The sequence below is a fragment of the Apus apus genome, chromosome 7 (genome assembly GCF_020740795.1).
Source record: "Apus apus isolate bApuApu2 chromosome 7, bApuApu2.pri.cur, whole genome shotgun sequence".
NCBI classification, from domain to species: domain Eukaryota; kingdom Metazoa; phylum Chordata; class Aves; order Apodiformes; family Apodidae; genus Apus; species Apus apus.
The window spans coordinates 30,510,240-30,534,402 of record NC_067288.1 but is presented as its reverse complement, the minus strand read 5'-3'; the positions used below and the strand labels follow the sequence as shown (position 1 = coordinate 30,534,402).

The 24,163-nt window shown below is 52.7% G+C and overlaps 1 protein-coding gene across 1 annotated transcript; it reads left to right on the top strand.

Annotated features, from left to right (window-relative positions):
* Positions 1 to 1,419: 1,419 nt before the first annotated feature.
* Positions 1,420 to 22,320, top strand: GNG12 (G protein subunit gamma 12). The gene is made up of 5 exons (XM_051625536.1): positions 1,420 to 1,485; positions 8,918 to 8,974; positions 9,495 to 9,594; positions 20,296 to 20,412; positions 21,215 to 22,320. The coding sequence occupies exons 4-5, from the start codon at positions 20,317 to 20,319 to the stop codon at positions 21,338 to 21,340; spliced, it is 222 nt and encodes a 73-aa protein (XP_051481496.1). The 5' UTR covers positions 1,420 to 1,485; positions 8,918 to 8,974; positions 9,495 to 9,594; positions 20,296 to 20,316; the 3' UTR covers positions 21,341 to 22,320.
* Positions 22,321 to 24,163: the final 1,843 nt, after the last annotated feature.

Sequence of the window (24,163 nt, the reverse complement as noted above, 5' to 3'; positions counted from 1 at the left end):
CCTGCATGTCCCCTGGGATGCCCAGCTCATCCCCACGGGCACAGGGCTGCTCCTGCATGTCCCTTGGGATGCCCAGCTCATCCCCACAGGCACAGGGCTGCTCCTGCATGTCCCTTGGGATGCCCAGCTCATCCCCAAGGGCACAGGGCTGCTCCTGCATGTCCCTTGGGATGCCCAGCTCATCCCCACGGGCACAGGGCTGCTCCTGCATGTCCCTTGGGATGCCCAGCTCATCCCCACAGGCACAGGGCTGCTCCTGCATGTCCCTTGGGATGCCCAGCTCATCCCCACAGGCACAGGGCTGCTCCTGCACGTCCCTTGGGATGCCCAGCTCATCCCCACGGGCACAGGGCTGCTCCTGCATGTCCCTTGGGATGCCCAGCTCATCCCCGCAGGCACAGGGCTGCTCCTGCATGTCCCCTGGGATGCCCAGCTCATCCCCACGGGCACAGGGCTGCTCCTGCATGTCCCTTGGGATGCCCAGCTCATCCCCGCAGGCACAGGGCTGCTCCTGCATGTCCCCTGGGATGCCCAGCTCATCCCCACAGGCACAGGGCTGCTCCTGCATGTCCCTTGGGATGCCCAGCTCATCCCCAAGGGCACAGGGCTGCTCCTGCATGTCCCTTGGGATGCCCAGCTCATCTCCAAGGGCACAGGGCTGCTCCTGCATGTCCCTTGGGATGCCCAGCTCATCCCCAAGGGCACAGGGCTGCTCCTGCATGTCCCTCTCCCAGAACACAGGGCTGCTCCTGCAATGTCCCTTGGGATGCCCAGCTCATCCCCACGGGCACAGGGCTGCTCCTGCATGTCCCCTGGGATGCCCAGCTCATCCCCGCAGGCACAGGGCTGCTCCTGCATGTCCCTAGGGATGCCCAGCTCATCCCCAGAAGCAGAGGGCTGCTCCTGCATGTCCCTTGGGATGCCCAGCTCATCCCCACAGGCACAGGGCTGCTCCTGCATGTCCCTTGGGATGCCCAGCTCATCCCCACAGGCACAGGGCTGCTCCTGCATGTCCCCTGGGATGCCCAGCTCATCTCCAAGGGCACAGGGCTGTTCCTGCATGTCCCCTGGGATGCCCAGCTCATCTCCAAGGGCACAGGGCTGCTCCTGCATGTCCCTCTCCCAGAACACAGGGCTGCTCCTGCACGTCCCTTGGGATGCCCAGCTCATCCCCACGGGCACAGGGCTGCCCCAGCCTGTCCAGCATCCGGGATTTTGGCAGATGACGGAATTCGCGAATGGGCAAATCTGGCAAAAACTCCCCACCCTCCATAACGCACTAGAGCCAGGCCCCGCCCACCCCCCGTGGCCCCGCCCACCCCCGTGGCCCCGCCCACCGCCTCCCAGAGGGGCGGGGCGAGCCCTGGCGGGGGCGGGGCTAGCGCGGGCGGGGGGCGGGGCTAGCGCGGGCGGGGGGCGGGGCTATCCCGCCCGCTCCGGTCGCCCGTGGAGACGGGCCGAGGGCGGCGGACGGCGCGGCGGGCGGTGAGTGCCGGGCGGTGGGTGCCGGGCCCGGGGAGGGGTGTGGGGGGGGGTCTCCGCCGGCCGTGGAAGGGCTGAACGGCCTCGGCGGAACCCGCTCGGCCCGTGTGGAGGCTGGATACCCCCCTGCGGGGGGGCTGCGGGGGGGGTTGCGGGGCCCGGCCCGGCCCCGCGCGGTTCCCGGCGTGGTTTTTCGGTTCGTTTCAGGGGTTTTTGGGTTTGGTTTTTTCACCCCTCTCGGCGCTTCTGAGAGGAGAAGTCGCGGGGTGAGTCGGCTCGCAGGCCGGAGTTGGTGTCGTGCGGTTCCAACAAGTTGCGTGTGGCTCCAGAAAGGGGCGAAATGTTCTCAGTTATGTGCGGGGGAAAAAAAAAACGTAAAATAATACTTAAAAAAAACCCAAACTAGGCCTTTCTCCTGGAGACGGGGTGAGGGCAGCAGCCCCCGGCCTTCCCGCGCTCTGCCCGGGGCTGGATGCCCAGGGCTGGGCGTGCAGAGGAGCAGCGAGACCCTCCGGACAAATCCTTGGGAATTCCATCTGTTCTGGTGTTCCCACCGGCCAGGCCACGGGCTTTCCAGGGGCCCTGGGCTCGGCGGAAGGAGTTTCCCATGTGCGAGGAGCTGTGGGATGAGTGTGGGAAGGAGTTTAATTAGTGGCAAGCGTGACTATTCCAGGAGGTTTCGTGTTGATAGCGAGATTACACACCCTGCTGCAGGAAGAAGTTTCCTTTAGGAACTTTTTAAGTTGCAGGGCTCTATTCCGAGTTTAAATCCTTTCCTTTTTTTCTTCTTTTGTTTTGGGGGGGAAGGTGTTTGGAGTGTGTATGGCTTTTAGCCCAGGGCTGTTGGGAAGGAGGACCCATCTCATCCCCTCCTTCCCCTCCTTCCCCTCCTTCCTGGCACAGACCCCACAGGGACAGGGTTCTTGTCACCACTGGAGAAAGGGCAGCAGCAAAACCACATGTAGTTTTGAGCTGGGGGGCATTTGCCACATCATGGGGACAGACAGACAGACAGTGGGGCTACTGGAGGGCAGGGGGGGTGCTGGGGAATTTGGTCAGGGAACAGTTTGATTAGGATGCCATGTCAAACTGTACTCGCAGTCATTTGTCAGGCGGTTAGCTGGCATTTCTGTTTGACTCAGAGCTGATAGCATCAGTGACAAGGGACTTGTTTGCCTTCATCTTGGTGAATTGGCTTGGAAATAAAATCTGGGGAGCAGAGAGCGAGTACTGGATGGACACCAGTGGCATTTTGTGCTGCTCCAGGAGCTCTAAACGAGGTTGAGGGATTAGGGTGCAGTTAATGATTTCTCAGTCCCCTGTTTCATCCCTGTTGCAGTCGTGTGGGATCTCTTTAATCAAGCACTAAAGCAGCAAATAAACTCGAAAGGAGAACAATGGGAGGGGTCTCAGGTCGAGCTCCCTTGTGTGATCACCCAGCTGATGGCACTGCCTTCATCTGAAAATTAAGTTTTCCTAGTATTTGGAGAAGTTTCTGCAGGCTCCCAAACAGCAGGCACTGCTGGGCAGAGCCAGCACCCCTCATCTCTCCTTGCCTTTGGCCTTTCATGCACATATTAAGTCATGCTGTAGGTTTCAGATGCTTCTTTTGTTTCAAATATATGTCTCTGTGGCTCTATAAGGACTTTTTTTTAATGAATACTGAAACTTCTTAATTGCTTAGGCTCTGTTCCTCCAAAAACTCAGTATATTTGAGCCAAATTCACAAGAATGTATCCTCAGTGCTGCGAGGTCTGGGCTGCAGGCACTAGTGTGGTGGTGGCTCCACAGCCTCCTCAGGCACTGCTGAAATGTTGGGTCTGGTGTGGAAGGTGCTCACCACGGGGTGGGAAGGTGCTTCCTTCCCGGGCACAGCTTCCCAAACGCTGCTGCATCATCCTCTGATGAGGCTCTGCTGCAGCAATCCAGATTTTTGCAGAAGTTGGTGGTACAGCCTCCAGGAATCCTCAGCCCTTGCTCTTGGTCCCCTGTGCCAGAGCAGAGATCACCACAGAAACTGGCTTTGTGGGGATGGAGAGAAGCACTTTCAGGCAGCGTACAGTTAGCATGGGAAGCACCCACCACAACCTATGGAGCAGGATTCCTGGGAGGACTGTCTGGCTGCAAATTCACCTGCACTTCCCAGAGCAGGGGTAGGGCTGGCAGGTCTTGTGGTCTAGCTCAGAAATGCCCTGATTGTGCCGAGGCGGGAGGCGGCACTGAAACTTTAAATAGCTTTAATGGAAGTGGAAAGCGAGTTCCTCAGGTCTTGAAAGCAGTTGTGGGCTTGTTGTTTCTTGGGAGGTTGAAGCTGCAGATGTTTGATGACTCCCGGGACTGCTCCGCATTAATCACGGCTGGAATCGTGCCGCTATTTCCTGAATTTTGTAACGTTGCACAACCAGACCTCATGTTCCTGGACCCCAACGTCCATCCTGCATTCAGCGTGGTGGCCTCTTCTGCCATCACCTCCCTTCTGCCCTCAGCAGTTACCCGTCGAGGGGTGAAGAAGGGAGGGCAGAGAGGAAATACGGATGGCACGAGCAGAAAGTTTTCACTCTGGATTTTGTGAGGGTTAAGGAGAAGCGGCAGCAAGTGCAGAGGCAGTGACAGAAGTCCTCACAGGGACTGAGTTGTGGTTAGATTCTCCGTGGGGTTTTCCAGAGGTAGGTAGAAGCAAGAAGGCAGAGGGAGCAGGGGAGTACCCCGGGGGAGGTGGGAATGTGGTGGGGGCATGTCCATCCCCTGGAGAGGGACACGGCTCGGGGGAGCTGGCATTGCCATGTGCCGCAGCCTGGCGCTGGTTACTGAGGGGCAGCTCTGCCCCCTTCCAGCTGGGCTTCCATGGGGAGGAGGAGGTCCTTACAACCCAGCCCTGGGGGATGGTGTGCCCCACTTCTGGAAGCCCTTTGGTTCCTGGGGGCCCCTGGGCAGTGTTGGGTGCTTTGTAGCTTGGAGCCGTTGAGGGACACCATCGAGTGTATATTTTTAGTTGTGTTCCTTCGAATACTTGACAAAGCAGGCAGTGTGTTTATATTCTGCTTCCTGTGTCCGTATCAGCCTCTTGGCATGTGATGGACTTACAGGGTCAAAAAAAGAACAAAAAAAAAGTAGTGTGTTGTAAGGACTATTTGTATTGCAGCAGCAAATGGCTGCAGGGTGTGGCCTCTGGGGTAACACGGGTCCTGAGCCCCCCGGGAGGGCTGGTAGCTTGTGCTGGCTCCTGTGGGTCCTGAGCCCCCCAGTGCTGGCTCCTGTGGGTCCTGAGCCCCCCAGGAGGGCTGGTAGCTTGTGCTGGCTCCTGTGGGTCCTGAGCCCCCCAGTGCTGGCTCCTGTGGGTCCTGAGTCCCCCAGGAGGGCTCGTAGCTTGTGCTGGCTCCTGCGGGTCCTGAGCCCCCCGGAAGAGTGGCATCCCGTGCTGGCTCCTGTGATCTTTCCTGGGACTCTTGCATCAGTTTCAGGTCTCTCCTTGTTTAAACAGTCAGCTCAACTGGAAGTAGGATCCAGACTTGTTCTTCCATTAGTTTGCACTGTTTTCTTCCCATCTCTTTCCCTGTGTCTTTACAAACCTGCTGCATTTTTTGGCATGTTTTGGTTTGGGCTGTTGGTGTGATCCCAGCCTCACCACTTCCCTCGGCTGTGCCTCTGCTCCCACACATGGGATCTGCTCCAGGCCATATTGATGGAGATCCTGGAGGCCAGCTCTCCTGGGCACTGGGGGGTGGCAAAGCCCCTTATTCCCTGGAGACAAGAGGGCTGACGTGCTCTGTTGAATCACCCCTTCACTATTCAGACCCTCTCTTCGTGCGGGGGCAGCTGGAGCACACAGGGGAGATTTTGCTGGATCTTGATCGTGATCTTTGTGCCAAAGCTCCCCCAGGTGGGTGCTGGTATTCAGAACTGGGCAAGAATGGGGCAATTCAGACTAACTGTACGTGGGAGTGGGATGGAGGTGTTATTTTTAGGGGGGGTAGGATTAACCACAGGGAAAAGCAAAAAGTTTTCTGGTGGTTTAGGTTGAGGAGAGCAATAAAAACCTCCCTCCCAGTTTCCATCATGATAAGATGATGCCGTGGGAGCCAGTGCTGCCCACACAGCTCCTCTGGCTCTGCGGGGGAAGGTGCGGGATGTTCTCATGAGGGACTGCTGGATGTCACTGGAAAGGGAAAAATACGGGCTGTGAACTGTGGAAAAGTGTCATGGCTACGAGAGCTGGTGCTGTGGGTCTGTCTTGCAGAGCAGGACCAGCCACAGGAAAGGCTGGGAAGCTCTGCCAGCAGGGGCTCGGAGGTGACAGCTTGGGATAAAGGTGGCCCTTCTGTGGCACAGATTGCTTAGAAACTTGAGCTTTCATTTAAAATTGATAGTGATGTAGGAAGCCTGTCTCCAGAAAGGCCCTTCCTGAGCTGGGTGTCTTCAGATTTCTGTCCTCAGTTCTCAGCTCTTTGGGCTTGGATTTTCTCAGCAATTGGTGCAGTCTGCAGTTCAGAGATCCTTGACATGCCTGTCTGTGCCTTTTCAGGTAATGACAGGAAAAAAGTTGCTTTGCCATCTCATCAATCCTTTCAATGAATAGCCAGATTATTTCCAGAGGAAAAATTCCTTTCTGTTTTTGAAAATAAAATCAAGCAGGTTCCAAAGGCATGGACCCTGTTTTTTGTGTGCTGCCATCTCCTAGCCAAGTGATGGACGTTCTGTCCCTGGGTGGTTCATTATAGTTTTTGTTAGAAAAACAAAGATTTCCTGAAGGATCCTGTGTGTTAAACCACCTGGGTCACTGCCCTAAAAGTGTAAAAGTTGGGTGCTGTTGTGACTAAAACATTCTGCTTTGTCAGTCATGGCTGTGAATAAGATGGAGCAGATCCCCAAATACATTTTCGGCTGTGGTTTTAGATTGAAGCCCCCCCCCAAAAAAAAAAAAAAAACAACCCAAAAATCAGCCTTTTGTGCCTAAGCTTGGAGCTGGGATAAGCAGAAAGTGTCACTGACGGTTTTGGGAGATGGGCCATCTTCTTCCCAGCCAAATCTGCTTTGTGTTCCTGTAAAACCTGCAAGGGATCCATCCTGCCAAGCCAGGATGCTCCAGCTGGAGCTGGTTGCTGGAGCCCATGGAGCTGCAGCCCCTGCTCGGAGAGTCTGGGACCCATTTGGCAGCAGCATTTCCTCATTGCTGTCTCCCACATGCCATTCCCTGATTTATCCTTTCCCAAGGGTGGCCTGACCTCTGGATGCTTGCACCCCAGCCATGCAGCTTGTCTGGAGGGGGGAGCTGAGGGGTGTGTTACACCAGCCTCCCTATGCTTGGGATGTTGGGTTTGTGGGGTTTCGTGGCTGATTCGATAGGAGCTGGGATTAGGCAGGAATATCAAGTTTTTATGGCTCTAGGGTGGAAAACTGCCCTATCAGTAGTATTTATTTCTTACATGCATTTAAAGATTGTTGTGACTATGGGCCTTGATCTCCATCAGGAAGCAGAATTCCATTGATTGAAATCATTCTTACTTTTCCATAGCAGTGTTCAGGGGGTGTGACCAGGCTGAGAACTTGCACAGCAAAGGAGAAGCTTTCTCATTAAAAACTCACTTTTTTCCCAACACGGTTGTCACATCTTTGTAAAGGAGGGTCACAGGTCACATTTAATTTCTGTCCTTGCTGTCCATGAAAAGCACCAGCTTGGCACTGGGGCAGCAAGGCTGCCTGTGGCGGGGCAGGCTCTTTTTGGATGCCGTTTATTTTCCTCCTCTGTGCAGTGATTTTAACAGCAGCCAGTACAATTTTGATGCCATTTCCCACATGGGAAGCAGCATGGAATTGAAAAAAGGGATGCCAGCACCTCTCTGCCTTGTTAAGAGCCATCCCTTGGGAACTTTCCATGCTTTTTTACCCCCCTCTTGTTTCCTGGGAATGGGGGGAACTGAATTGCCCTGGTTCCTCCAACCCCGTCACTGCTGCAGCCCAGCTCCTCTGCCAGCCCTTCATGGCCTCTCCAGGCTGCTGGGTCTGTGCTGAGCCTCTCTTGGTGCTGCTGTGCAGCCCTCAGGGCTCAGGATCCCAGGAATTGGCTCTTGAGTTTCACACGTTCCGGGCTGGTAAATCTCACTGCGTTATTTGGCCGGTTACGGGGCGGCGCCAGGGCTCGGGGCCAGATCTCCCTTGGCAAATGAGGCTTGTTTGCCTTCCAAAAAGTGTCAGTGGTGATTCCGGATCCTGCCGTGCCCCAGTTAATGAGTTATCTATGCCCCAGCTGCTTTGCCACCACAGTAACTGCCGGGTGGGTGTGAGCCCTGTTCTGCACCACGTTTGGCAGTGGGTGTCTCGGCGGGGCTACCGAGGAGTATAAACAGGCAGCATCAGTCACAGGAAAGGCTAATGTAGCAATTACCAGCCAATGTTAGATGATTAGTTGCCAGGTTTAGAACTTTAAATACGTATTTGCCCCCTTGTGTGTGTCTTGCACTGAAGTGCACACCCTTAGGCTTCATGCAGAGGGAACGCAACGAGAGTAAAGACAACTTTATTTGTCAGCTAAGTCCCCCCTCCATCACAGAAGGCATGTGCCCTTATGGTTTTTATCTCCTCTTTTACCCGTAGCACCAAAGCACCCAACTTGGTTTGGGTTTGTATTATAGGTAGAAGGTTTTAAACAAATAAACCCTTTGGATCTTCCAGTTCTTCAGTCACTGGTTTCTGCTCTTGGTGGTGCTGGCTGGGGTGCCTAATTCCACTGTCATTCGTGACCAGCACTCTTAGATAATCATTGTCCTCATTGAATTGTCATTGCTGTATAGTTTTAGCTTAAAATTAGCATTTAATACAATTAATATTTGAGAAGGGTGTTAAACACAGCATGCTCTGCACTTGACAGCCTTGCAACAGTGAGCAGGATCTGGCACAGGAACTTGTGTGTTTTAGAATTGATCAAATTCCAGTTTTTTTTTTCTTTCTTTCTGTTTTTCTGTGTGTAAAGGGTCTCGGGTTTGTTTCTCCTGTGGTTTAAGCACAGCTGCTAGGATAGATCAGTGGAGGCTTGGAGGAGTCTGCAGGAGCGAGAGTAACACATGCTCAACACTGGCTATGCTGGCACCTCAGCCTGCTCAGGGGGTTACCCCGAGTAGTTTAACTCCTCTCAAAGCCAGAAGCTTTTCTAACAGCTGCCTCTAAACCTCACCTGCCATCAGCATGGGCTTCAGGAGGAGCTGCAGTGGCAGAGAGGAGGTGGTGTGGAAAGGCTGCGAAGACTTGTGGGGAATTGGCCTTGGGAAGGGAAATAGGGAAGCTGGCCATAAGAAAGGTTTGAGGTCGATTTTTCAGTGAGGCCAGTCTCCAAATACTGTAGTCTTTGTGACTAGAATTAAACCACAAGTGCTACCCCCTCTTGGCTTTGGCTTTCTTGCACTACTAGGAAGTACTTACAGTTTTTATTTTACTGTTTCAGGATCATTACACCGATAAAATCACAGCCAGCCGGACAGGGACAAGACTGCTTATGTAGGTGAGTTTCCAGCACACGCTTGTTCCTTCCTTTCATGCAAAACACAAAGCAGCATGACAAGTCCCAAACCCCAGCGATTTCATTTTATTCTGAAGTAGAACAAATGCAAACCAGTTGGCAGCTGTATGGAGGAGAGGCCCCGAGGACGGCACCGGCTCCGTGGCAGCCGGGCGGGCGCTGCGCTTGCCCACACTCCTTCCCCTTCCCACTGAATATTGGGGGCATAAATATTGCTTTTAAGTGGGCTGCTTCACCCTTGGAAATCGGCCTTTCCCTTGTTTATTCCACCAGTTAGCAAGGAGCATGTGGAAGTCTCCACAATTTCTTTCATTTGCTGTGACCAGCTCAGAGTGAAAGTTTCCCTTATATTCGCCCACGCGTAGAATAGGTGCTAAGGTAAATTCCTGTAACCAAGAGGCTTGTGAAAGACTTTCCACCCTTGTTAGTGACTTTGAGCTGAGAACCACAGAGCTCTTCCCAGAGCATCTCCCACCAATGTCCTTGGCTTTATCTCTTTCAGACTAAAGAATCTGCTGAAGGTCACACCACCTGAGGCCAAGCTGGATCTCGTGACTCCCAGGCTGGGGCTTTAATCACAGACAGTTCCTGCTTTACATGCTGTAAGATGAACTGATTTTGATATGACTACAAGTCTCTTTGCAAATGTCTCTCTGTAGTTTGTGCCTTTCCTGGTGTGAGTTAGCTGGGTAGTGCCCTATGGGTTGAAACAGGAACCTTCTGCAGAGAAACTGCACCATGGTTCATTAGGGACCACAGGTTGTCTTTACTAATGACTTTCAGGCTAATGTCTCTCAAATCATACTGCTCAGATGTTTTTCAAAGTAACCTTGATCTAGAAGTCAGTTTTCATGGCTTTAATTTGTACTAAAGATAGAAAAAATTATGTCAGAAAAAAATGCAGAGGAAAACAAAAGCAGGTTTTTCCACTACTTGTTTCCCAACAAGTAAATTGGGTTTGACAGAATTGCATGTATGGAGGATGACTTTGAAAATCAAATGTAGCTGTAGCCAATTTTGTCAGCAGGATGGTACTTGGATAACTTATGAAATGGAGGTTATGAAGGAACACATCCTTAATTAAGGATGCTAAATCCAGTTGAAGATCTTGGGAGCTGTTTTCTTTCATTTCACGTTATTGGGGATATTTATAAATTTTAGACGAATTAAGACTTTGGCAGCATTGCTTAGAAATTGATCTCTGCCATAAAATCTCTAAATACTCTCAAGCATAAAATCTCTGAAGAAGCAAACATCACAGATGGGTGTTTTGTGCTGTAAGGAGCTTTTATACTCCATGTGCACTGATGGGCCCTCTGGGGAAAGCAGCTGGACCTGCATGCCCAGGCTTCCCATCCCTAGCCTAGCCCCAAATACTGCAGCTCCTCTGAGAGCTCTGGGTAGAAGGAGAGTTTGTTGTTGCTGTGTCTTTTCTACTGTAAAGGTGGTTTTGAAGCCAGCTGAGACGTACTGCAATCCAGACTAGAGGCAAGGAGAGTGGGCAGAGCTGAGGTGTACCGCTCACTTTTATACCTGTGAGGTGTCCAACCTGGTCTCTGTGTTTGCTCTGAGCTCACGCCATCGTTAGGATCTGTGCTTGTGCAAACTAGGCCAACCAATTTTGTGCAAAACGGAAGTTTCTGTGCCCAGCAGAGCAGCAGTTGGGTCTTCTGGGCTGCCTGGGTTCCCCGAGCCCTTCAGCCGTGGTGCTGTGCGGGGTGTGCATCCCAAAGCACCCACGCCCTTTGCCACGAACACTGTGTGCGAGTCCTGCAGCTGCCAGGTGCTGCAGCTTTTCCCTGTGCCCGCTGGTAGTGTGATCCTTGAGTACACAAGGGAGTTGGTTTTCTGTTTGGGGAGGATCTTGTTTTCGTTTTCCAAACCCAAACTTTTTCTAATGTGTATAAAATACTTGTGCCGCGATGAGTAAATCTTGCTTAATGCCTGTTTCAAAACCAAGCCCCTCCTCTCCTGGAGGGAGCCAGCTGGCCGTTGCTGCTGCTGCCAAAGGCTTGGTCTGTGGCAGCAGGAGTAGGAACCTTCCCCTGGCCACCCATGCCCTGCAGGGGCAGCTGCCATGGCCCCGCTGCTGGGAACTCCCCAGGCCTGGGCTGGGCATGTGCAGAGGGAGGGCTGGGGAGCAGGGGGATGCTCGCAGCCCCCCGTGCTGCCCGCAGAGCCAGAGGGGAGGTGGTGGGCAGTGACAGTCACTGTGTGCCCCGGGCAGTTTGCATGGTGAGTTCTGCATTCAGCACTGCCAAGTGCTGGGGTGTTTCCAAGTCCTTCTCCCCGCAGCGAGCTCTGGAGCGTGGCCCAACCTGCTCCCTCCTCTCAGCTGCGGTCTGAGTATCACAGAGAGAGAAACGACCAGGAAGCATCTCCAATCCTTGTTTCACTTTACTCCTCAATTCCCTTTCCTTGCCGAGGGCAGGGCTCGGTGTTTCCCTGCTAACCAGGTTCTGTGTGTCAGCACAGCAGAAGGAAAAGCTTTCTGCTGCGGTGTCCCCTCTGCCCGGCTCCTGCTGCCGTTTCCACTGGGTGTCAGCACGGCCCCACGCCCGGCCAGCCGCTGGCTTTGCCGGTGGCTGCTGGAAAAACTCGGCTGGTTGCATAACCAGAGCAAGGAGCCGGGATCATGGGATCACCCCATGCCGGCACCAGCACGGGGGGTGCGTTGGGAAGGGGCTGTTGGGCTGGAGGGACTGTTTCTTTTCCCCGAGCAGAGCAACCGGTTGGAGCAGGAGGAGTGTTGGACGTGCCCTCCTCCTTCCAGTGCTCTCTAATTAGGGTTACATCTGGGACAGTGGGTCCCCATTTCTGGATGATCGGCGTGGGTGACTTTTGTAGTATTTGCTTGGGAGGTGTGGCTGTGATAAAGGGTGCTCCCGGGGAGGTGCTGTGGGGACCTGCAGCTGGGCTGTGCCCGGCAGGTACGGGCAGATCAGGGCTGCTCCCCCCGCCCGTCCTCCACCCTGACACTTCCATCAGCTTTCCACTCTCTACAGACATCCTGGCTTCCCGGGTCCTTATAAAAATCCTTGGGACTGCTGCCTGAGGCACCTCCTTCAAGCCCCCAGCTCTGTCTGGTCGATAGTGGGCGAGAAGCAGCACCCCCGAGGGCAGTTCAGGTTTCAGGTGGGCAAAGGCATCCCCTGGGTGCACCTTTCTCCCCACTGCTGCTGCCATGGAGGACCCTGTGCCTGTCCCACCCTCCCTGTGGGTCACCTGGCAGGGACTGGGCAGCAACAAAAGGACAGAGACTTCTTGATGCTTGTGTGGACCCACGTTTCTGGGTGGTGGTGTACCCGGCTGCACTGCCCTGCATCCTCACAACAGCCATGTCTGTTTCTGCACCCACCGGTGCCCTGCAGTGCCAGTGTCGGGCCTCTTGGCTCGGATTTGGCAAGGTTTTTTAGGTGCTGCAAGTTGTAACAACCCCCCTCCCGAGCAGCCATCTCTGCCCTGTAGGAAAACCAACAACCAGCATTCAAGTCCCAACCGGCCGCCGGACTCGGTGCTCCCACGTGAGCACCCAGGAAAGCGGCACGTGCGGGAGCGCTCGCAGCACCCGGAGAGCCCCTGGGAGCCCTGGCCCACTGCTGCCTGTAGGGACCGGCACACATGGCCCAGAGTCATCCCCAGTGCTGGAGAGGGGCTCTGGCATCACCCCTTCCTTAAATACAGCTCCTGCTCCCCATCAGCTCAGGCCGTGACTGCAGGTGCTGCTTGCTCCCTCTTCCTCTCATAGAATGGATCACAGACTGGTTTGGGTTGGAGGGACCTTAAAGATCATCCAGTCCCAACCCCCTGCATGGGCAGTGACACCTCCCACCAGCCCAGGCTGCTCCAAGCCCCATCCAACCTGCCCTTCAACACTTCCAGGGATGGGGCAGCCACAGCTTGTCTGGGCAACCTGAGCCAGGGTCTCACCACCCTCAGAGCCCAGAATTTCTTCCTAATATCTAACCTAAATCTCCCCTCTTCCAGTTTAAAGCCATTACCCCTTGTCATTTCACCTTTGCCCTTGTAAATAGTCCCTTCCCAGCTTTCCTGTAGGTCCCTTCAGGTACTGAAGGTGCTTTTGCTGCCTTCTTACTCCTTCCAGCCTCCCCAGCCCATGCCACCTTCTTGCCCAACAAATCTATTCTCTGTGTTTTCAGAAGCAAAACTGCTGACTTCAGAGACAGGAGTGAGCTCCTGGCTTCTTACTTGTGCTGGCTCTGCAGAGTGCAAGTAGGAAAGAGGCAGCTGGATTTGGGGTTCAATGCTGTGTTGTTCCCAGTTCGTTTGCAGAGTCCCAGCCGAAGGCAGCAGGGGTGAAAGGGTGCCAGGAGGATGGTGTTGGTAAGTTAGGTCACCACAAAATGTTTGTATGGGCAATGCTGTGAAGTAGCCAGGAGCTGATGGTGTCATTTGGCAGGCAGAGTCTGTGTGGTTGTTGGCAATGTGCAGAACAGATCCAGCTTAAAACTGTTCCATGCAGGACTGGGGACAGTTTCACTTGTAAACCTGCAGGGTTTGTTGTGGAGTTGTGAAGAAGAGCTCCAAGTACCATGTCATGGTTGGGTTTTGAAGCAGAAGCTCTGCCCAACAGCCCCCCAGCACATCTGAGGAGCTCCCTGGGATGTGTGTGCCTCTCCAGCAGCGGCTGTGCCCAGAGGCCAGGAGGTTGGGCTGGATGCAGCCCAGCTGGGAACTTGTCAGGCTGCTTGTTTGTTTCTTTTTTCCCCCTATTACTGTGTTTTTTAAGAAAGCAAAATAATTTCCATGGTGGTGTTTGTTTCTTTTTTCTTTTCTTTTTGGTCTCTAGCAGGCTCCAGCAGGCAGCAGAGCTGGAGGAGCTCCCGGCAGCAATCCCTTGCTGTTCAGTGCCCTTGGTGAGGAGGGATCGTTTGCCAGTGCCTGGGCAGCATCTTGCAGGGGAACAAGGATGACCAGGAAGGCTGGCATCCCTCTCTGGGTTTGGAACTGCTCCTGTCCTTCCTCACCTGCTGTTTTCTTGCCAATTTTGAAGCCTCTCGGCAGCCCCCGTGCCCAGGGCAGCGCGTGGGGAGCATCTCCAGCTGGGAGCCCTTGTGGCCCTCAGCACAGCTTCGGGGCTTTGCAGAAGGAGATGCCGTACAAACTTGCATTTGCAGATGAGCTGTAACTTTAGATCCCTGCCGACCTCCTGCTGTGGGTTGTCATGCTGGAAAACCAGAGGCTGAGGGCGCCTTAAAGCCGTGGGCATTTTGCACGGGTTCAGATGCTGTAGTTTTTAGTGCTGTCCCTTTGTTCAGTCTGCTCTGTTGATCCACAGTTGTGAGTTATTCAACTTAGGAGCTGTTCTCCTTCAAAACAAACAGGACTGAGATGCCCTTGTGAGCCTTTATTCCACTGCTGGCCGGGACTGGGAGCTGCAGCTGCCTTTACATAAGTGGAACGAACAGGGAGCTGTTTGCAAGGCAGAGGGGCTGTTCCCGGGTGCACTTTAGCAGTGATGATTTAATTACATTTCACTCGGCAGGTGGTTTGTAAGTCCTGGCTCTAAAAGAGTAAAAAAAAAAAAAACAAAAAAACCAACAAAACCTAGATTGGTGTTTAATTATCCCAGTTGGAGCTCCAGTTCAGTGCCCAGCTACGTTTGTGCCGAGCGCCTGCTGCATCATGACCTCATTACCAAAAGCCTACAGAAAGAAGTGGGGCAAGGCCTTGGAAAATAGGTTATTTTCTAGGGAAGAAGGGCAGCTCCACCTGTTTGCAGATGTTTCTGTTATTTATAAGAAAGAAAAAAAAAAAAAGCAAAAGCAGGTGTACAGCCCACACGAAGTGCACTGAAGTTTCATATGTTTTGTTCTTGGTGGTTGAACTCGTGGCTGATGAGCGGCCTCCTCTTTTAAATGAACTTCAGTTTTCTGTGCAAAAGGGCCTGTTCCCCCAAGGACGAGCTAAGCCTTCCCACTGGTGTGTTTGTTCCCTACATTTGTTGACTCTGCTGTTAATTACAGAGCCCCGAGTCCAGCACGTGCCTCTGCCAGCCCTGCCGGACCTGGAGAGGCAGGCGGCCTCGCACCCTCCCCTGCTCATTAGTCCCTAGCCCATAATTATCCTTTGCACTTCTTTCAAACAAAGCAGGGGTTGAGAGGAACAGTGAAAAAGGGCAAAGAGGTGACAACAAGCACAGGGACAGTGTGTGCCATGGTGTTTTGTGGCTGGATGTTGGTCTTCCCTGCGGGAAGGCGAGGGGACCACTCAGGGTTCGTGGCTGCTGCGATGGGAACGGTGCTTCCAGTTGTCCCTCTCCCTGCCCCTTGCTGCTCCCTGCAGCCTCCTTGTATGAAGAAGGGGAGAATCAAAGCTGCACGATGTGCTTGGGGCTGGATAAAGATCATCCTGGCTCGCTCAAGAAATGCAGAGCTGTAGTTGTGGCCTTGCAGCATGGGGACCAAAGGGCAGAGTGGTGGGGGGAGGTGGCTGGAGAAGGCGGGCAAACCTGCCAGCCCCTCGCTGGCTGGCATGAAACACAAGCACAAAAGCTTGCATGGTTTATTAGACCAGCCAGCACAGCTGGGAAAAACCTACCCTGTCTGTTTTCAAATGTAGCTGTTGGTGTTTCCAGGGCACTTCCTGCAGAAGGGCTTTGCCTTGGCGTGATGGCCAGAGAAAGCTCTTGGTGGAACTCACTGTTTTGTGTCTTTTTAGGTTGTGAGTCAGAGACAAGTGAGTGTTCAGCCTCAGCTGCAGCTCTGGGGCTGGGGAAGCCCTGTCGTTGTCAGCCTCAGGTCTGGCAGGACCTCCATCAGTGTCATCCTGTGCAGGGGACTGAGGTTGTCACTCACGGTGTGTCCCTGCAGCAGTGAGCACAGGGCATCCCTGGCTCCCCTTCTGCCTGGGCAGCATGAGATCACACTGCCTGCCATGCCTTGCCTTAGGTGATGAGCTGAAAAAACTTGTTGGAACTTTAGTTTTGGCCCATTTAATAGAGAATGAATAGTTGTGAGTGCTGGGGGGTGTGAGAGACCTCTCTGGGAAAAACTGTGGGGTGAACTGGGCTCTTGGAGTGTCTGTTTTCTGCTCGGGGCTGCCCACTGAGCACTTGTTTCCTGGAAACTGGAGCAGCACCCGCGCTGACCAAGAGGTCTTTTCTTTAGAGAGTTACTTAATTCTCCTCAGAAACATCTCTGTAGACATCCCAGATAAACCCTGCCCCAGGTTCTGAGGGCACAGAACCCTGAGTTCTGCAGAACTCTCTGCACCGCCGATGTAATTCTGCAGAGTTTTGTGCAGTTTGCTGCTGCTGCCTGAAATCAAGTGTTCCCTGCGAGAAGCCCTGCAGCTCGAGATGGCCAGAGCAGTGTGGCTGATAGGGTGGGTTGCCAGGATCTTGGAGGGAAAACAGTATTATTGGGTGATGACCTAGTTGTTTGTAAATCTCTCTGTAGAAGAGGTTTAGTAATCTTAGGAGGGCTATTCAAGTAATGCTGCTTATGTTTGTTTGAAGATGAGGAAACACAGCAATTTAATCTTCAGATGTTATGGTTTGGGGTTGTTGGGGTTGGCTTTTTTTTTTTTTTTAACATCTAATTTATTAACAAAGTTAACCAGCTGGGAAAATAAGCACTGAAACTTTCCTAATGAGGTCATTCGTGTAGGATGGGGAGGGACTCTGGAGAAACTTGGACCTCTCTGGTGGCAAACGTGGCTTTGGGGGTAAGGGATGGCTGAGCAAAGTCAGCCTTGTCCCAGCAAAGTGAGAGGAGAGCAGCTTGTGATGTCATTTTGAAGTAATTGTTTCTTTGTGTCTCAAAAAAAAAAAAGAAATACTAAAATTAGAGGGATCAGCAGATGTTGAACTAACTTCTCAGAGATGTGGGCATTACTTGATAAAAAGGCATTGCTTGGGGTTGGTGTTTTTCACACTAGGTTTTCAGTTCAGCAAGTGAAAACTGCAGGGCCTGGAATTTGGGCTGAGTTTGGAGTGGCTCTGTGCTGCTTTTGTGTCCACGTGAAAGAGATCCTTGTTATCCCAGCAGTGATTACTTTGCAGCACTGGCGGGCAGTTTGCAACGCACCAGCAGAGTTCATTATCCAGCCCAGCAGCTGCATTTGTCAGCTCGGACAGGGCCTGTTGGAGGCCCTGGGTTGGAAGTCTCATTTTTCACCAAGGTCTGAGCCTGTTGGGTGTGGGGAAGCTTTTGCAGCTGTGCCCATCTTCTGCAGGTCTGGTGAATGCCTTTGCCTTGAATTCCAGAGAGGTTTCTCTTTGTATTTTACAAATAATGTGACCTGCATTCAGCATAGACCTCTTGCCATCAATTACAAGGAGAAATGTGCTCCAGGTATCCTGCTCTCTCCCAGCAATAAAGCAAAATGTCTGACTGTTAAACCCTTAGGAACAGATTTACAACTTTTTTCCAGACAAATGTGTTTGTGCAGTGTCAGTCAGTGCTCCTTCTCCCCTTGAGCAGTTTGGAGATCGAATCACTTCAATGTGCCATCAAATTGCATTTAAATATTTGGGAGCTACAGGTATTAGTGATTCAGGACACCCGGACTGGGTACATGATGCTGTGGGATGGTGGAGCTCACTGATGAGCAAGAACTCAACTGGAATCTGGTGGAACTGGGTTAGTCTCTGAGAGTTTGTGGTGGTGGTGTTGATGCAGAGGGTACTGCAGACTCTGTGCATCTCTAGCTCTCCTCACAGCCAAAGCATGCAAAGACTTTGCACCTGCTTGGAGCAACCACCATTCCCAAAACTTCCTGCCCACAGCCATGCCCAGTGAGGATCTGGTGGCACTGGGAGATGGCAGCCCAGCTTGGGAGCGGGGTCCGTGGGCTGTCCTGTGCCTGCTGGTCACAGCTGTGCTCAGCTGCACTGACTCGTGGTTTGGCTTTGTCACCTCCTGCCTCACTGTGTGTGGATAAAACAAGGGCTGGAGGAGGTTTGTGGGGCTGGAGGGTGAGCTGCTCTCGTGCAGACGAGTCCTGGCTGGGTGCTGTCATACTGGGTGCTGAGACCCTGGCCCAGGTTGCCCAGGGAAGCTGTGGCTGCCCCATCCCTGGCAGTGTTGAAGGGCAGGTTGGATGGGGCTTGGAGCAGCCTGGGCTGCTGGGAGGTGTCCCTGCCCATGCAGGGGGTTGGATCTGGATGAGCTTTAAGGTCCCTCCCAACCCAAACCAGTCTGAGATTTGATGATGTTTTGGGGCGATGAGGAGCTTGTGTGGAACTGGGGCAGCAGGTGCCTGCCACAAACCAAGGCTTGGGTTACTGACCTAAATATCGTGGTGGAGAAACAGCCAGGGGTTACAAGCTGTCCCCAGGCACAGTGAGGTGAGTCAGCCAGCCTGGCTTCCCCAGCCTCCCTGTCACCACAGCTGCTTTGCTCACATTTCCTCAGCTTTGCTGCAGCTTGACTCTGGGGAGCTGCCCACAGAAGCCCAGGGTGGGAGTGGAGAGGAGTGGAAGGCAGATGCCTCAGCATGTCCCTGGAGTGGCCAGTCCCTCTCCTGCTGCAGGGCACTTGCTTCGAGCTGGCGGTCTCTAAGCTGGCACACATTTAAAGGTCCTAAAATTGCAGAAGACCTTCTGTGATTTGCCCTGAAACTGGTGGTTTGGAGTGTGTGCAGCATTTCAGCTAGTTCTGGGGTTTGTGCTTGTCTCCTCCTCCTGGATGCAAAGAGTTATTGGCAAAGTAGGCCGGGGAGCTGCAGGTGAGGGGGCTGTTACATGGCCACCCTGGTTCTTGTGGATCAGAGAGATTCAGGAGCATGTTTTTAACTTTTGTCCCAGGCAATGACTTTTTCGTGGTGCCTACTGTCAGTTCTGGACATCCCCCTGCCACCCAGGCCTTCCACGGGTGCAGCTGGGCCAGCCTGGCTGTGTCGGCCTGACGTGGTCAGGGGGTGAACTTCAAACCCAGGGCTGCTCTCTGTGCTGAAACGGGGGCTCGGTGCAAAATAACACTGTTCCCAGCTCGCTGGGCAGCAAAACCAGCCCTGCTCCCCCAGCCGAGGCGTCGGAAACGTGAAGCCTCCCAGGAGAGGCTGTTTGCAGTGCTCGGAAAGGTCGCCTTGGGCTCGGGTCCTTGCGATGGCATTTATTGGACTTAAGCACAGCACCCCAGAGCTGGGTCCTCTGGTGGAGCTGTGGAAAGGAAAGGGCAGGGTTTGTGCCTGGTTCCCCTGGAGACTGCGTTGGCACAGAGAGGGCAGTGTCACAGGGCAGGACTGTCCTAAACCTGCTGCTCTTGGACCTCCTGGGTACCTGAATAATTCAGCAATAAGCTCCTGGCTGCTGCCATGCCTGTAGGGGTGGTTTATTGAATGTGATGCTGCACGGTCCTCGGCCCTTTCCTGCTCCTGCTGCTCCATGTGCAGGTCATTTCCTTCCAGGAGAAGTGGCTGGATGAGGACACGAGGTAGGGGACAACCCAGGATAGGCAGCAGGGCAAGGTGGCCTTCAGCGTGGCACGGGGGAGGGGACAGCTTGTGGTGGGGCAATAAGCCAGGGCAGGCTTGAGCATAGCATGTGAGTTGTGTGGGTGAAGGAGCTGAGGTTTTCTGGGGCCACCAGGAGGTTAAGACCTCCAAATCCCAGGAGGTGTAAGTGCCAGTGGAGTGCTGGCTTGCAGCAAGCAGCTAACCTGCTTTTGTGGATGTGGTGAAGGAACCTCGTTGCAGAGCCCTGCAGTAAAGCTGCTCAGGGACAGCACCAACAAAGTGACTTTAATTCTTCACTGGTCCTGTGTGTTCTCCTGGTCTGGAGTCAGAGCTGGAGGGTGGCTGTCTTCCTTGGCTGGATGTGGTTCCACTTGTACTATTGCAGGTCACTCTTTGGTGGGGTCAGGAACACATCATCTTCCCTGGCCCAGCTCTTCGGGAAGCATGTGGCATCCTGGCTGGCTGAGTCCAGAGGAGAGTGTCCTCCCTTGTTGCTGGACACCTTCCAAATGCCAGCCCTGCATCAGGGTTGGTGCTTTGCATTCTTATCTGGAGAGGGGAGGTCCTGGAGCCACTCGGTTTTTTTTCCACCATTCCCCCATACGTGGCCACATGAGAGCAGAGAGCAGGGAGAAGAGGGGACACTCCTCATCCCCAGCACTTGGGCAGCTGAGGGAGAAGTGAAGCAGAAAGAGCTCAGTGAGGTTTTTCTGGAGGGTCTTTTGGTTGCAGAGCATCATTTGCTGAGCCGCTTCCCAGCCGACCGCTCCTGTTGCCCAACAAAGCCCTTTTTGCAGAGTGTTGGGGTTGGCTCTGTGTGTAAAAGCAGTTTAAGGTGCTCTGCCACCTTCTGGAACACTCACCCCTGTTTTTCAAACCAGAACTTCACCGTTCCACTGAAAATGTCTGGCAAAACAGCAAGCACCACCAACAACATAGCCCAGGCCCGGAGGACTGTCCAGCAGTTAAGAACAGAAGCCTCAATAGAAAGAATAAAGGTGAGTGCACGTTCTTCTTCACCCCTCCTCTTTTTTTCCTGTTTGTTTTTTTTCCCCCTTCCAGCTGCAGGGTGACAGTAGTGTGTGTGTGTGTCTGCACCCACAGCTCAGTGGTTTCCCCACCTTCAGATGTGACATTGACATTTCAGCCGAATGTGGGGAAGAGGAAGAACCATTTCCCACATCCCAACAAACCTGAGTAAAACTAACTCTTGTGCCTGCTCACCAGCACTGTCCTCAGGTAGGTCGGTGCTTCATGGACTCGTGGGAGAGCCAAAGCAAAGTGTGAAGCAGAAGGCAGGTGTGTGGTGCCAGTTTCTTGCCTGCTGTGTTAATTGTGTGATTTTTTTGTTCCATCCTTCGGCGGGCAGAGTGCTGCCCCTGCAAGGAAGGGGAATGTGTGTCACAGGATGGTTTGGATTGGAAGGGACCCTAAAGCTCATCCAGTCCCAACCCCCTGCATGGGCAGGGACACCTCCCACCAGCCCAGGTTGCTCCAAGCCCCATCCAACCTGCCCTTCAACACTGCCAGGGATGGGGTTTCCACAACTTCCCTGGGAAACCTGTGTCTCCCCACCCTCAGAGTGAAGGATTTCCTCCTAATGCCTCATCTAAATCTCCCTTCTTCCAGTTTAAACCCATTACCATTGAATCCATGTGTAGGGATGTTATAAAACAAAGCAGGCTGCAGGAACTGGATTCCACAGGAGGACTTTGCACCCGTTGGCAGCTCTCAGCACGTTGGATCACGTTATGGGGAAATACCATTTGATGGAGTTTCTTTTCTCCTTATCTCCTACAGGTGTCAAAAGCATCAGCAGACCTAATGCTCTACTGTGAAGAGCACGCCAAGAAAGATCCCTTGCTGATGGGCATACCTGCCTCAGAGAACCCTTTCAAGGACAGGAGGACCTGCATTTTGTTGTAGAGGAGCAGCAGCTCCTCCCCAGCCCTTTGGAGGCTGTTTGTGTAGCAGATCCTCTGCAAGGTACCAGCTCTTCATGCTGCAAGAGCAGCCATTCTTTTACCCAGCCTAGAAACCATTTCTTAAGCTTTCTGAAGCGTTTCTTCTGTTCCCTGCCTTTACTAGGAAGCAGGTTTCCAACTGAACTCACTCCTTTCTCATCCCAGGGGATGGATGGGGTTTGTAGTGGTGGGCTCGGGCTCTGGCCCTCCTCAGGAGAGGGTCCCAGTTCCACTGCTCGAGTTCCACCAACAAGACCAAAGTTGCCCAAGCTCTGCTGACCGAGCAGAGGCCAAGGTGTAGAAATCTGCTTGAATATCATGTACTCCTTTTTTTTTTAATTCTGTATGTGGGGAGGGGGGTTGTACCAGTGTTGGGAGCCTGTGCTTGTGCACACGGGAGTTTCAAAGTGCATTATTTAGCAAAAGCTGCCTTGAGAAATGATTGTAGCAACTGCTGGGGAGCTCCAGGGAATCATGTCTGCAGCCACCCTTACCTTGCTCCTCTTGGCCGGGGTTTTTTAAGTGTGAAAAAACCTAAAGCATCAAGAATCAGAGACCTGGGCAGATTTGTTTTCCTGCTTCTTAAGAAGGGTCGAGAAGGCAGAATTTTCACCTTTGATTCTGCTTCACTGAATTTTCTTATCTAATTAACAATACCTGCTAAAACCAAAACAAACCCTATCAAGAGCATCAAAGGCTGTGAGCTCCTACAGCCCTGGGTGCTGAGCTGCAGGCCTGGCCCCCTCACTCCAAGTCCCAGCTGCATTTTCTGCAGGGAGTCAGAGTTTGGCTCTTTTTTAAAAATAAATAAATAAATAATAATTTTTAAAGGGGAAAAATGCCAAATCCTATCCAGATTGTAGTTACACAGATACCATCAAAGGGCCTTTTCATCAAGGAAGTGGTTTTATATATATACATAATAAAAAAAGCCTTTCTCTCTGTGTGTGTCCATATGTATACATAGATAAACTTGAGTAGTGTTTTATACAAACATTGCATATTAACAGAAAACTTGGAAAGGATTGAAAATGGTCCTGACTTCAGCTGGCTAAAAATATCTTTCCCTGCAGCCAGAGGTGGATGTTGCCCTCTGCCCTGGCTCTGCATTTCTGTAAGGATTCTTGCAGAATTCATCAACCACTTGTTATTTACTGTCTTACGTTGCATATTTGTCATTTCTACATTAAATTATCTGCACACTCCTGGTGTATATGGAGAAATCACCTATTTGTTTAACAAGCTTCCTTAACAAATAGTTCTAAAATTGACCTATGAGCCTGACAGAAAATGGTGCTGCTTATTCTGTGCTTGCCTGCAATTTATTTTTATAATCAGAGCCTTTTTCTAGTGGCAATTTGAAAAGCAATAATGTAGAGCCACAGTATTTTTTTAATTTTTTTTACTGTGTCTGTGTGTCTCATAACAAATCTTGTTAAAAATAGTGAATTAACTTCATTTGGGTGTGCAAGACTGACTTGAGAGAAGTCCAGCTGTGCTGAGAAGTGTGTGGGCAGGTAGGTTGGGCACGGGAGGGTAAAGAACCTCAGGTTTCTGCCTGGATATTGTTCTCCACTCGCTCCCCCCAGCTCTGGGGGGGTCCAACAAGCCCAGCTGAGCACGCCCTGGCTGTGGCCATGGCTCTGTCCCAGCCCAGTGGCCAAGTTCAGTGTGCTTTTCAACTTTTTCCGTGCCATTTTGACATCCCTGCAGCACCAGGGCAAGATTTATGCCAGCATGGATTTCACGCCTGCTTGCACACCCAGAGCACAAGAGGACTGGCTGTAGGTGCCCGTGATCTGGTCTCTGAGCTGAGGTGGAGGATTAGAAACACCTTTCCAGGTTGGTTCTTCTGTTGTTTTGTTTTGTTTGGGTTTTTTTTCAGGTGCTGTCTCAGTTTTCCACAGAAGGCCTGAAACTCGTGGCTAACCCAGCACCATCCTTCCCCCTGCTTCTGGTGGCATTTAGGGGGGAGATTGATGGTCAAATCCTTATTTTTTACGTGCAATATATAGGGGCACGTGGAAAGCTGGAGCACCTGCTTTTGCTCTTTTCCTAGAAATGCTCTCAGGAAAGGACAGGAATTGTAAAACTTGGGGAAAACACAGGCTCTGCCCCAGCAGGAGGTGGCATGGTGATGCCTCTTTCTGAACCCAAGACCTCTCCAAAACGGGTATTTATTCTTTTCCCCTCCCCAAAAGTTAAGCAGCCAGCTTGGTGCTCAAGGTTTTTCTCTGCCTTGCCTGATTTTGCCTCTTTAATGCTGGGTTGCATTGAAGGGAGAGGGGCAGTTGGTGGCTTGGGAAACCCAACTCTGGCTAAAACAGCCCATTGCTGAAGTATTTTTGCTTTTTCTGTGCTCCCTTGTTTTTTTGGTTGCTCTGCCTCGATGCTTTCTGGTTTTGAGTCAGTGGTCCAGTTTGTTGGCCAGAAAAGGAGGCTGTTCCCAAGCCAAGGCTTCTCCTTACACGTGTGTGTGTTTATATAAATGTGCTGTAGCTGGAGAGAAGGGGGATTTCTTTCAGCAGGTTTTATGAGATCGGGCCTGAACCCCTGGTGGCTGCAGCACAGAACAAAATAAGCCCATAATTAGCACCAGGCACAGCAGCAGCTCCAGCCCAGCTCTCCGTGGCCTCGCTCCAGCAGCTCCACATCCTTCCTTCCTGGGCTGAGGGTGCTGCTGCTCCCGCAGCCATCCCGTGTCCCCAGGGCAGGAATCTGGCTGGGGATGAAGTGACACCCCCCTGGCCACGGGGGGTCCCTCCCGCGGGGGCTGGTGTGCAGA